The sequence below is a fragment of the Callospermophilus lateralis genome, chromosome X (assembly GCF_048772815.1).
Source record: "Callospermophilus lateralis isolate mCalLat2 chromosome X, mCalLat2.hap1, whole genome shotgun sequence".
NCBI classification, from domain to species: domain Eukaryota; kingdom Metazoa; phylum Chordata; class Mammalia; order Rodentia; family Sciuridae; genus Callospermophilus; species Callospermophilus lateralis.
This window is the reverse complement of record NC_135325.1, coordinates 6,965,168-6,978,102: the sequence shown is the minus strand read 5'-3', so window position 1 is coordinate 6,978,102 and position 12,935 is coordinate 6,965,168. Positions and strand designations below refer to the sequence as shown.

The 12,935-nt window shown below is 35.3% G+C and overlaps 1 protein-coding gene across 1 annotated transcript in view; it reads left to right on the top strand.

Annotated features, from left to right (window-relative positions):
* The window catches only part of Scml2 (Scm polycomb group protein like 2), a 51,625-nt gene extending 42,471 nt beyond the window's left edge, over positions 1-9,154 (top strand). The window contains exons 11-14 of the mRNA XM_077106997.1: positions 3,062-3,175; positions 3,858-4,106; positions 7,779-7,930; positions 9,026-9,154. Of these exons, the coding sequence (XP_076963112.1) occupies positions 3,062-3,175; positions 3,858-4,106; positions 7,779-7,930; positions 9,026-9,154 (644 nt within the window). The remainder of the gene's footprint in view (positions 1-3,061; positions 3,176-3,857; positions 4,107-7,778; positions 7,931-9,025) is intronic.
* Positions 9,155-12,935: the final 3,781 nt, after the last annotated feature.

Genomic DNA, 12,935 nt, shown 5'->3' with positions numbered 1-12,935 from the left:
CCCCCTAACAGATGACAATCAAATGCATGAGGAATGGGGAAAAGGGAAAGAGTGAGCAGTTGTTTCAACCATCTCCGGTCAGTCCCCTTGCAGAGAGGTTTCAGGTGCCTCTTAACATTGGCAGGTTCCTATAAATCCCTGATCTGACCCAGTCTCATAGACCTTGTGAAGAGCCTGACACTGCCATAAATTGTGTGAGGATTACCATGGACCTGTGCATTAGGACTCTGTACCCACTCCAGATTTAGCCTACTTCATGTCTCCAACCTGCTGCCTGGTTGTGGTTTTTGTCTCATGCAATACACTACTAGGGCAACTCTTGGAGTTGATCAGTCTCCCCTTTGCCACTTAGGGCAGGTCTAGCTTTTGATTCCAGGTTTCTACCTGTCTGGTGGAGCTCCCTGAGCTGGTTCCTACAGATTTCCCTTGTGTTCCCAGGGTCCTTGCACCTGCATGCAGGAAGGGTTAGTCCCTTATTCATCAGTTGGTCTGCTAGGCCAGGTGAGGTCACATTCCTCAGTGTTTGGGGGCCTGTACCCCAGTGACAAAGAAGGTATGATTACCACCTTCAAATCCCAGACACTAGAACCCAAGAAATGTAGGATTTGCTCACAGAGAGACAGGCCACAGGGGCTTCCAACAAGAAGCAGTGTTTGTTTTGTGCCAGCACAGACTGGGTTGGATCCACATCCAAAGGCCTGGTTATATATAGGAGCCCTCTCCCCCCTTTACCCTCACCCCCACATTACATATTAGCCACTTTGCCTAACTTATATGGATATTCTATATAAAATCATAAGGAAGTTATGACAGAGCTACTACCCAGGCGCACAGGGGTCCTGCAGGTTTGCGCAGGCGCCAAGTGTCAGTGGTTTAGCACATGCACCCTCAGTGTGCCGTGTTGCCTTTCCTTTGGTAAATATGCCTACGTGGTTACTGAAGGCAACACGTTGTCCAAAGGGTCATGCATGTGTGTGTAGATACCAGGCCATGTTTACAGTAGTGCATGCACGCGCACAGATAGTGAGTGGGTCTTCATGGCTGTACCTGTTGGGAGAGGTCTCCTTCCACACCTTCTCCAGTGATTGTTAGACTGCTGGTTTTCATACCTATTGTAATTGTGAAGTTGTTGGTTTACAAGACCATTGAGGAAAGTGAGGTAATGGGATTATATTAGGGCAAATTAAAATGCCGTAGAATTTGGGTGTTTCATTTCCAGAGGTTTTAAAAGTTAATTTGGATAGGTTTTATTAATTTTGATATTAAAAACTCCATTCTTACCCCAGTGCTGATTTGGTAGGAGAACACAGTTTTGAGAAAGAGTGAAAATAAGGTGTATTGCTTTGTTAGCAAAGGGGAATTATAGGGGACTCCTGTCCCTGAGGCTGTGGTTCTGCCCATAAGGGAGAACAGAGGGCTTTTAAAGAAGCTCTTCAAAGGCTGCATTCCAGGTGTGCCCTGAGGGGTAGAGATGGTTCACTAGTTAGCTAAACTGGGAGGTTTTCAGTGTTTTTGTTAAGGAATGGGTTTTTGAAGGTTTTTTATGAGTCATCCTGAAAGTGCCTCCTTATGATGACTTTGAAAATAAATTTATCTTTTTCTTAGTTATCCCTGTAGGAACACTTTCTTACTTTAGCTTACTATAATATCTAGAAGCAGAAGGGTCAATTTTGTTTGTTTCAGCTCCAGATAGTAGACGATACACAATCTTCATATACTTTTCACAATGAAAGCATTAGTATATTATAAATTAAAAAATAGACTTTTTAGAACTTTGCTAAGATTTAGAGATAAGCAAATATCTATAGAAAAATACTTTAGTACTAGAATTTTCTCTATCATTAATAGGGGAAAATTATTTTTTCCTTAGAATTTAATTATTATTAATTTTATTGTATTTTATTTTTTTGCAGTGGTCGGGATGGAACCCAAGGCTTCATGTATGCCAGGCAAGTGCTCTCCCACTGAGCTATATCCCCAGTCCTCTTTTCTTAGAATTTAAATATTTAAATTAATTGATAGATTCTATAGTATTTGTTGTGCAATATAATATATTTTGTCTGTTGGTTTTATGGTGCATGATTAAAAATAGAACTCAAGTATTAAAGAGCTCTCCTGGACTGGTTGATAATCAGTCAGAAACTGGATTGCTAAAGGTTGTTCATCATACGATTTTGAGAGACATGCCTAGACCCTAGTCAGAATTTTTAATCCAGTGAAGTTTGACTTTCATACTTCCTCAAGGCAGCCTTTTTTCCCTTTTGAGTTCTATTATCAGACTTTAGATTTCTATTATACCTTATTGGTCCTTTTAGTTTGAGGTTAAACCAGGTTATTGGTTGGATATCCTAATCCAAAACTCTATAAATGCTCTAAAGTCCAGAACTTTTTTGAGTGTCAAGTTGGTGCTTGAAGTTTCAGATTACAGAGTGTTTTACATTTCTGATTTTCAGATAAGTGATGCTTAACCAGTAAAGTGTAAGCAAATATTCCAAAATACGAAAATCTCTGAAATCTGAAACATTTCTGTTCCCAAGCATTTCACATAAGAGATACTTAACCTATAACGTGTCTTTATTTTCAGAATCATGCTTGAAAGAGTGGTCCGTTAGGTACAAGTGCATTTGGTTGAATAATAAGCATTAACATTGTTATAAGAGAAGCCCAAGTTCAGGATTGGTCTACAAAATAATGCCTCTGTTGTACCATATCTTTAATTTATCTTAACCCTTAACTATTCTTGCACATAGGAGCAATTTTTCAAGGTCTTTACGTATGTTATAATGAGTTGCCTCACTGTCTTCTGAAATATTTATAGAGAGCTGATGACCCCAGAATAAATGAAGTTTAGACATTCCTGGAAGTACTTTTGAATATTATTCTAGTGGAAATGTTTAATAGGAAAAAGTAAGCACATGTTATTCTTGAACATTCAAATAGTTGACATTGTTGATGAAGTTATAGTATGCAAATGATCTAGAAACATATTTCATGCTGATGATATGAAAATAATTGAGTACTATAATTAGTTATAACACTTCTTTTTATAAAATAAAAACAGTGAAAGAGGAAGTAACAGGAAAGAAAAGCATCAAACGATCTCCTCAGCAACCTGTACCTTGTAGTGTTCCTGTCTCTCCTAAGCTGCTCAAAACAAAGATGCATGCCTCTAAAGGTAAATAGCAGTGATACACCCCAGGATCTAGAAGAAAATTCCTCTGCTACCACTTATGTATGTTCTTGGCGTAATGGTGTTGGGGGTAGGGAGTATATTTGCCCAAGTAAGTTTGGCAATAAGGATATTACTTTGGCAGCTTCAGCACTGTATTTCCTTCAGAAATCCTGCACAGCTGTTACTTCTCACTAGATTAAGAAAAAAATTTGTAACAACCTTTTCCATTCAATTTTATGTTGCTAAAATATTTTTAGAAAGATTTATAGAAAAACTTAGTACCTTTCTCCAGTGAAAATTTTCACTGCTCAAGAAGTAAGCAGATTTTGGAAACCAACTGTTATATATGATCATATTATAACGAAATAGTTGTGAAGAACTACATTCCTAAGAACAGATGATTTTGTCAGGAGTTCACAGCTTTAGTGGCAAGACTGGAAAGAGACGTTAAATTTCCCTGAGAAATATAGGTGACCTCACAGAACCAATTTGGTTTTGAGGACAGTGTCCATTATTATAAATGATGAGGAGGGAAGTCATGGCCATGTACTTTGTGTCAGTAGTTTGTGGTTCAGTATAACATGAATTAAGTGAACTGTTGTTGGAGATATTTTTGACCCTTTAATAGTATTTGAGCTGTACGAAGGTTATCTAAAGATAATCTTCTTTGTCTTTTTCTTTGTAGAAGAATTACTGTCTCCTGAGGGAGAGGGCATGCCCAAAGAGGAAAATCTCCCTGAAGATTCCAAGAATTCATCACTAAATTCAGGAGATTCTTTGAATCCTGTCTGTAGAAATCTTATGCAAACTTCATTCTACAAGAATTTTCCTCAGAATGTACCAGGCACCTCAAGTTCGACACTAGTTGGGACCAAATCATCTCCCAAGAGCAGTTACTCTGAAGATAAATTCCAAATGCAGAAGAAAAGTGAAGGTATATTAAAAAAATAGTGATTTTCAGCCAGTGTGCTTATCTTTTCCCTTGAGGATTCCACACACAACAGTATCCCCTGAGAGTGTTTCTTACTGGGGAAATGCTAAAATCGGGGAGGCCAGTTCTCTCCTTTATGTCACTATAAGGGCCAAATCATTATAGTTGCTCTAATCCTCATGGATTTGAACACAGAATTGTCTCTAGGGATCTGGATCACCAACCATGTCTCTGATAGAAACTTCTCAGATTAGTGGTTTTCTTGAGCAATTGTAATTTCTCATTTCCCTGGGTACAATCTGGACTCATGACTCTGAGGCCTACAAGGATACATTTCCTCTCCTTTCTGATCTATTTTTCTCTCTCTTGAGACCCCTCCTGGTCCCAGCCTGTGTGCAACTCGTGCATCAAGGTTCTAGCATTCTATTGCCACAGCCATACAATTTCTCCATTCTCCACATCCATCCTCTTTTATTCCCTCATCACGGCAAAGCTACATATATAAACAGGGCAGCATCTTGTTCCCATTTGCAAAGAGTCAAAATAGCTTTCCATGTGCAAAGATGGCTGCTGCACCATACCCCTTTAAGAGTTAAGAGTGCAGGAGAGTGAGGGTGGGAATAAGAGTTCTGTCATTTTTCCTCCAGATGGGCATTTAGGCCAGGTTAAGTGAACAAAGTGGGAACCAAGTAACCCCCTTGTCTTTTATCATGGATGTTATCTGTGGGCAACTGCATTTCACACATACTGTTAGATATTTAATGTTGTCATTTCCATCCCCCACTTCCTGTGGAGATTGTCTCTTAGAGTGACATTGTTTTCAGAGTCTAAAGATAAATGTTTACTCCCTAAGGGGTAATATACCCTGAAATTTTAAGTATTTTCACAAAGTATGAACTTTGGAAGACTGGCTTCAGTAAAAGGCTCTAAAAGGTTACTTATAATGCTGACTATCTCACTTCCAAATGTTTGTCTAATACTACTTGGCCAAAGTAGAGAAGTTTAGCTTCTGGTCTTCCTAGCAGTAAAAAGGCTAGTTGTAATAATATTACTTATTAATAATTTACTTAAAGGTAATAAAATCATCATCTTCATCACTATGTGACACTACATTCCACAAAAGTAATGTTTTCTGTAGCTTTATACATTATATCACTTAAAGAATTCTGTGAGATGTAGGTGCTGGTAAAAATTTTCAAATGAAAAATCTCAGGAGTCCTTTGAGTAAGGTCCCTTAGCTAGAAAGTGGCTGAGGCAGTGTCTGGTTTAACCCAGACACTTTGGTTCCAGGGCCATACTCAACTACTGCACTGCCTGTGTTTCTAGAGAACAAGAAAGCATTTTACTTTGAAACTGTCTAGAGGTGTCACTGTGTTACTACCATTATTTTCTTTAGGCTACTCCAGTTGTTAATTAAAGCTGAGTTCATGAACCCTGATTGCCAGTAATGCTCATTATAATCTCCTGTCCTACCTTGCCCGTCATTTGAATGAAAAAAATAATTGATCTTTATTATATGAAAGAAATCTAGTAACAGTGTTGGGGAAATTAATTCACATTTATTGTATTTATTTTAGAAATATTGATACCCCAGTGTATTTTAGGTGGAACCATTTGGGAGAAAAGCATGACTGGACTTAGATTTTTTACATAATTAGTTTCATATAATTATTTGAATAGCAGTAATGTAATGTTTGTAACCTTCTCTGATTGTTTTGAAGACATGGTCCCAATTAAATTACTTTTACATAATAGTTTAAAAATAGAAGAGTTTATAGTTGTTTTATTTTTTAATATAAAATTATTTTTATACCAGGAAATGTATCTTTACATATAGTTTATCTGTAGTAATCTGTAAAATTACTTGCATGTTATTTAATATGTAAGTATACCGGATTCTAATGATAGAAACCAGAAACCCCACAAAAAGTTAATTTAGAGGTTAATTAGCCTTGCCAGTGATTTTTCTGGTTTTTTTTTTTTTAGGTTATATAATGTGTCATTATTGAGTTAAAGATGATAGATGGCTTTTCTGTTCAAATCGTCAGAATGCCTTAGGTAGGACATAGTCTGTACCATCATCATTTTTACCTGGATTGATAAAGCCCAGCAAAATTTCTTTTCTCTGACAAGTAGTGAGGAGATATATTTTAGTATAGAGATTATTTCACTTTGAAGTTGGAATGTTGGATAGAAAAGTAATAAAATTCAGAGCTACACACACAAAAAAAAAAGAACCATTATGATCTTCGGTTTTTCTTTACTTTTTCATTGGGTAAATATTCAAAATGCTCCTAACTTGTTTTTTTTTTAATTAATTTTTATTGTTGGTTGTTCAAAACATTACATAGTTCTTGATATATCATATTTCACACTTTGATTCAAGTGGGATATGAACTCCCATTTTTACCCCGTGTACAGATTGCAGAATCACATCAGTTGCACAACCATTGATTTACATATTGCCATTCTGGTGTCTGTTGTATTCTGCTGCCTTTCCTATCCTCTACTATCCCCCCTGTTTTTTTTTTTTAAAGAAAGAGTGAGAGAGAGAGGGAGAGAGAGAGAGAATTTTTTTAATATTTATTTTTTAGTACTTGACGAACACAGCATCTTTGTTTGTACGTGGTGCTAGGATCGAACCCCGGCCGCATGCATGCCAGGCGAGTGCGCTACCACTTGAGCCACATCCCCAGCCCCGCTCCTAACTTGTTTATAACCCAGATGATAGAAAAGAAAGGACATGCCTTTGGCTAATTCACGCAAAAAGATCAAATTTGTGTTGACTGTTCTTCAGTTATCATCATCACCCATTGTCTTTAAGGAGTCTATTGCTTTACTTAAGTGAATGAATACTTGTTAGGATGAAAGAAATGTCAGTACAATTTAGTTAACAGCACAGCTAAAGTCTGTTGAGATATGAGTACCTAAATTGTTCCATGTCTCAATTATTGCTTTATTAAGCATCTAAACCTCCAATCAAATTATCTATTGGAGGAATTAAATAAAATGTTAAAAAGTTCTGACTTAGGTTAGCAGATCATAGTCCTATTTTCTTAAATTCAGATTCACATTTAAGTCACAAGAGATACCAATCTAAAAAGTTAAAGTGATGCAAAAAAGTAGTCATACTGAATATGTAGGAGAGATTTGATAAAAGAACTAATTTGGTTCTCCAAGATAATGGGATTGTTGAAACACTGATTAAAGTGAATAAGTTTAAACAATTATAAACTTGTAAATTTGGGGAGTTTCCATTGTATTTAGCTAGTAAAATAAAACTAATTTAGATTAAAAAGAAAGATTGAGAAAAAATCATTGAAATAGTGTAATGAATTAGGTTAGATTAATCTAATGTAATCCAAGTAATAGATCTTTTGCTGCATGGCCAAAGAGGCCTTGGATTGTTTGGTCTGTTTTATTGATTTTTGAAGCTTTAAGGGAGCTTCTGAAGCTGCTATCATTTGGGGGAGGTCAGATGGGATGCTCTTATGCAGCTGTTTTGATCATCTTTAATGTAGGCTTTTACTAGATTTTACAGTTGGAGTCTTGAGTCCTTGCTTGGGTACGTAAGTGAAGGTTCCAGGAATGAGACCATTACTCCCTACCTAACATCTCTTCTTTCAGTATAATGATCAGGTCAAGTATGATTTTTTTTTTTTCCCCCCATTGAAGCTCCAAGTTATATAGCTGTACCTGACCCCAGTGTCCTGAAACAAGGCTTCTCTAAGGACCCTTCAACCTGGTCTGTGGATGAAGTGATACAGTTTATGAAACATACAGATCCTCAGATATCAGGCCCCCTCGCCGACCTCTTCAGGCAACATGTAATGTATCTTTTGATCCGGTTTTCCTGCTGCCGTAATGCCTTTGAATGACCTCTGTGCAGGCCTTTCAGTTGGATACTGAGTTGTGTGGATGGTGGGGGAACCCTATCAACTGATTTTTCCATTTAAGAGAAAAGTTATTTTGCCCAACATTAGATCCTTAAATGATAGGTTAATTGTCTTTCTTTAAATGGGTATCCAAGTGCCTAATATTCTAAACAGCCTCACATTCTCAAGAGGATGATTCCGCATTACCACTTTCAGGTGGACTGCCCTTTTTGTAAAGACATATACAAGGATCCTGCCCACCCCCTGCTCAGCCCTAGGACCATGAGTAGGAGGGGGCGACTACAATCTGTAACAGGGTGGCCTTCTTACTATGATACCCAATAAATCCAGCAACTATATAAAATTAAATATGCCTTTATTTTAAACAGGATCTCATGACTACCAAATAATATACTTCCATAGCATAAATTGGTTAATTAAGGTAATAAAGAATTTTAGGAGGATGCCTTGTGACTATTAAGTAATATTATAGTTTTTTCTTCCAAATAAAATTAGTACTCTAATAATCTGGTATAGATTATATTATATAGATTATATATATTAATATTTTTAATATTATAAGAAAATTGGTAATTAGTTTGGGCATCTAACTTAACTTTAGACAACTAAGTGGTTAGCATTAGACCTAAAGATAATAATGTATGACACATTTACAGTTTGCATTGATGTTGACATATTCCTAGCTCTTCTCAGAAAGTTAATGACTATCTGAAATTACCATTTATAATTTTTGACCCTTTGTCATAGTCGTATTTTTCTCAGCACAGTATTTAAAATTATAGTTTGATGTTTAGGACACTAACCAAAGATACTAGGGTAAATTTCTTTTTTCTTAAAATTTGAAGTAAATTTACAAATCATCAAATAACGTTTCACTGTACAAATTCTATTTTTAATAGTTTTCAGGAAATGCATATTCAGAGAATATATATCTGGAACGTACAGCTGCTCTCTGTTTTACGTGTTCTTATGTATAAATAACGACAAAATATGAAAAAATTAATTTTATCATTTTTTTCTCTCTAGGAAATTGATGGGAAGGCTCTGCTGCTACTTAAGAGTGATGTGATGATGAAGTATATGGGGCTGAAGCTGGGACCAGCATTAAAGCTATGTTACTACATTGAAAAACTTAAAGAAGGAAAATATGATTGAAAAAAATGTGTATTGACAAAATTTCTCAGGTGTACTGATAACATTTTAATTTTGAAAGTATTCTTTGAGCAGTTTTGTTTTGTAGAAATTTCTTCAAAATGTTCTTTCAGAATTACATTAACAGTCAAGTCTATTTTAAAAACCATTTAACATGAGAGCATTAACATACCCAAATTGGCAGCTCATTCTTTGTATTTTTATTACTTTCTTTGTGTGGTTTACAAATATACTCCATTCAGTAAACAGAGAAAAACCTTTGATTTTGTTTAATCTTTATACGTAGAACCAAAACAGCTAAATCCCAAAGGGGAAAATGTCATAGATTAAATCCATAAGAATTTTTTCTCAGAAGAGATGTACCTGTAGCTATCATATCTTTCTCAATATTTTGGTCTGATTCTGCAGTGTTCTGTTCATGTTTTATCAGTTTCTAGAAAGGGAATAGCCATATAAATTATTTTCCTTTCTGTTATTAGCTCTCTCAGTGTGGTACTTCTTCATATTTAAAGATTAAAAAAAGCTTATAAGCTTTATAAAGTGTTCTTATCAGTTTTCGATAATAACAATAGGATAGATAGAACGATCATTTTGTGCAGATGTTTATACTACAAGTGTGGTTTAAATGGAGTCAGATTAAATTTCTTTCAATAAATACCTGTTATTTTAAAACTTTCTATATTTTTGCTAAGCTTGGACATTAAGTACTCATTCATTTCTCACATCTCTTTATCAAAATACCTGTGTCCAAATATTAAAAGATATATATTTTATTGTATGTGTTTATTCCTCGTGGATACTTTACCGTATTTATATACTATTGTATACCTATAGGTATACATAAGTAAATGTTTTCTTTTTGAATTTAATATGGCACTTTGCACTGCCACAGAGTTATTATGAATTATGTATATAGTTAGATGTTTTTATTCCTTAAAAAATATGTGTATCATTTTCTATCACCAGTACCTCCTAGCTTACTCTTCAGGTGATAAGAAACAATCCATAGATTCGTTTCCATACAGGGAAGTTTTCAATCCTATGCAATGTTTCTAATTAATTTGATTAGTTCTGAGCCATTCTGCTACATTTTGAAAGATACATTAGTACTGACTTATTGTTTTGGACTTTATTTTATCAGTTAGAACTTTCAAAGGGAAATGGTGCTATATGTTTATTGTTATTTTTGCATAATTTTGGTATAATGTTTATAAGCTATGAGAATCAGTTATAGAAGTATTTCCTATAAATGCCAATAAAATATTCACCAGGGCAAGAATGTACATTTTCTTTTTAGAAAACCAAATCTACTTCAGATAAGAATGCACTTATTTAAAGGATTGTTTCATCTGTTACTCCTTATAAGACTAGATTCTTCCTTAAACTTGATCTTCTTTCAAATTGTTTGTATGAAGATTCTGTGCTCATTTGAACAGTCCTCAGGTGTTTGCATAAATACTATGTTTTACGGTTTTTGTATTTAAAATAAAGTTAAGTAACTGCAGCGATTACTGTCAAAGCCTCAAATTTTATTTTACTTAACGCATTGCATTCCATTAATACGTGAACTTGTTAGACTTGAAAAAGAGCCCCTACAATTATTAATAGTGTTATTGATAGGAAAACCACTGATTTTTTAAGGTATGGAAGGATTGCACTTACACTTGGCTCAGTAAATAAAGGAGGTTTAAATTTCTGGGGCTTTTTCTACAACCTGATGTTGGGGTGTGCTTACAAAGTCCCTAAGGTGGGGCTGGGGATGTGGCTCAAGCGGTAGCGCGCTCGCCTGGCATGCACAGGGCACTGGGTTCAATCCTCAGCACCACATAAAAAATAAAGATGTTGTGTCCACCGAAAACTAAAAAAAAAAAAATATTAAAAAATTTTCTCTCTCTCTCTCTCTCTCAAAAAAAAAAAAAAAAAAAAAAGTCCCAAAGGCCATTCCAGGCAACAAGACAGGCTATATTGTAAACAGGACATAGAGACAAAAGGACACCCTCCTTGGAATACATAGCAGTTTTCTTTGCTCTACATTCCTGTTATTTCAGAATTTCTGTATGTTAATAGTAAACAATTTAGACACCTAGAGATTTCTTCATATTAGTAGTTAAGGTATTTAGCATTGAGAAACACCTGATGTAGGGGCTGGGGATGTGGCTCAAGCGGTAGCGCGCTCGCCTGGTATGCGTGCGGTCCGGGTTCGATCCTCAGCACCACATACAAATATGTTGTGTCTGCCGAAAACTGAAAAATAAATATTAAAAAAAATTTTAAAAAAAGAGAAACACCTGATGTAGCTTTAGAAGAAAACACTACTTCATGCCCATAAGGATGGCTAGTTTTTTTTAAAAAAAGGAAAATGGTGTTAGTGAGGATATGGAGAAACTAGAAACCTTGCACATTGCTGTTGGGACTATAAAATGGTGCAGCTTCTGTGGAGAACAGTACAAATTATTATATGCTATACCTATTCCACTTTGGGTATATATTCCCAGAAGAATTAAAAGAGAATCTCATACTTGGACACCAGTGTTCAGAACATCATAACTCATATAAAAGTCAAAAGGTATAATGTCTGTCAGCAGATAAAAACTATTGTACATACATACAATGGAATATTTAGTCTTTAAAAGGGATGCAATTTTTTCAGTTTTTTTCACTTTTATATTGTTTTTTCTTTTACATTAGGATTCATTTATAAAAATATAGAATAGAATTTGCTCTAATTTAGTCCCCAGTACTTCCCTCTCTCTGTCCTCCCTACCCATTCCCTTCCTTCTAGTGATCTTTCTGCTATGATTTTTAAAATTAGGGTCCTTGGTATACATAATTGTGAGATTCACTGTGGCATGTTCATATGTGTACATAAGAAAGTTAGGTCAGATTCATTCCATTGTTCTTTCCTTATCAAGTCCCTCCTTCCTCCCCTTCAATCCTCTTCCTCTATTCCACTGATCCTCTTTTGATGGAATCTCCCCCCCCCATTTTCTCCCCCGCCCCCTTAGTTTGGACTAGCTTCTATATATCAGAGAAAACATTGGACCTTTGACTTTTTTGGGTCTGGTTTATTTTTCTTAGCTATCCATTTACCAGAAAATGCCATAATTTTATTTTTTATGGCTGAGTAATACTCCATTGTGTATATATACCACATATTCTTTATTCATTCATGTGTTGAAGGGGATCTAGGTTGGCCATAGCTCAGTTATTGTGAATTATGTTGCTATAAACATTGAAGTGGCTGCATCCCTCATAGCATACGATTTTACATCTTTTGGTTATAAACCAAGAAGTGGTATATATCCAAGCTGGGTCTTATGGTGCTTCCATTCCTAGTTTTTTGAGGAATCTTCATACTGCTTTTCAGAGTCATTGTACTCATTTGTAGTCCCATCAACAATGTATGAGTGTACACTTCCCCCATATTAAAGTCAGTGAAATTAAATAAGCCAGACACAAGGATAAATAGGGTATGAATCTACTTATATGAGGTACTTAGCCTAATTTATAGAGACAGGAAATAGAGGTTACCAGTAATTTGTAGGGAGGATGAAACAGTTTAGTATGGATTGATAAAAAGTTCTGGCTATGGATAGTTATAATGCTTGCACAACATTGTGAATATACTTAATAGTAACTGTTTAAAAATAGTAAATTTCATATATATTTTACAACAGTAAGTACAAAAGGAAACAGGTTGAATAGATGTAAAATGTCATGCTATAAAATGTAAATACATTTTTTTAACTTAATTATTAAGTATTTTATGTGGTGCTGAGGATCA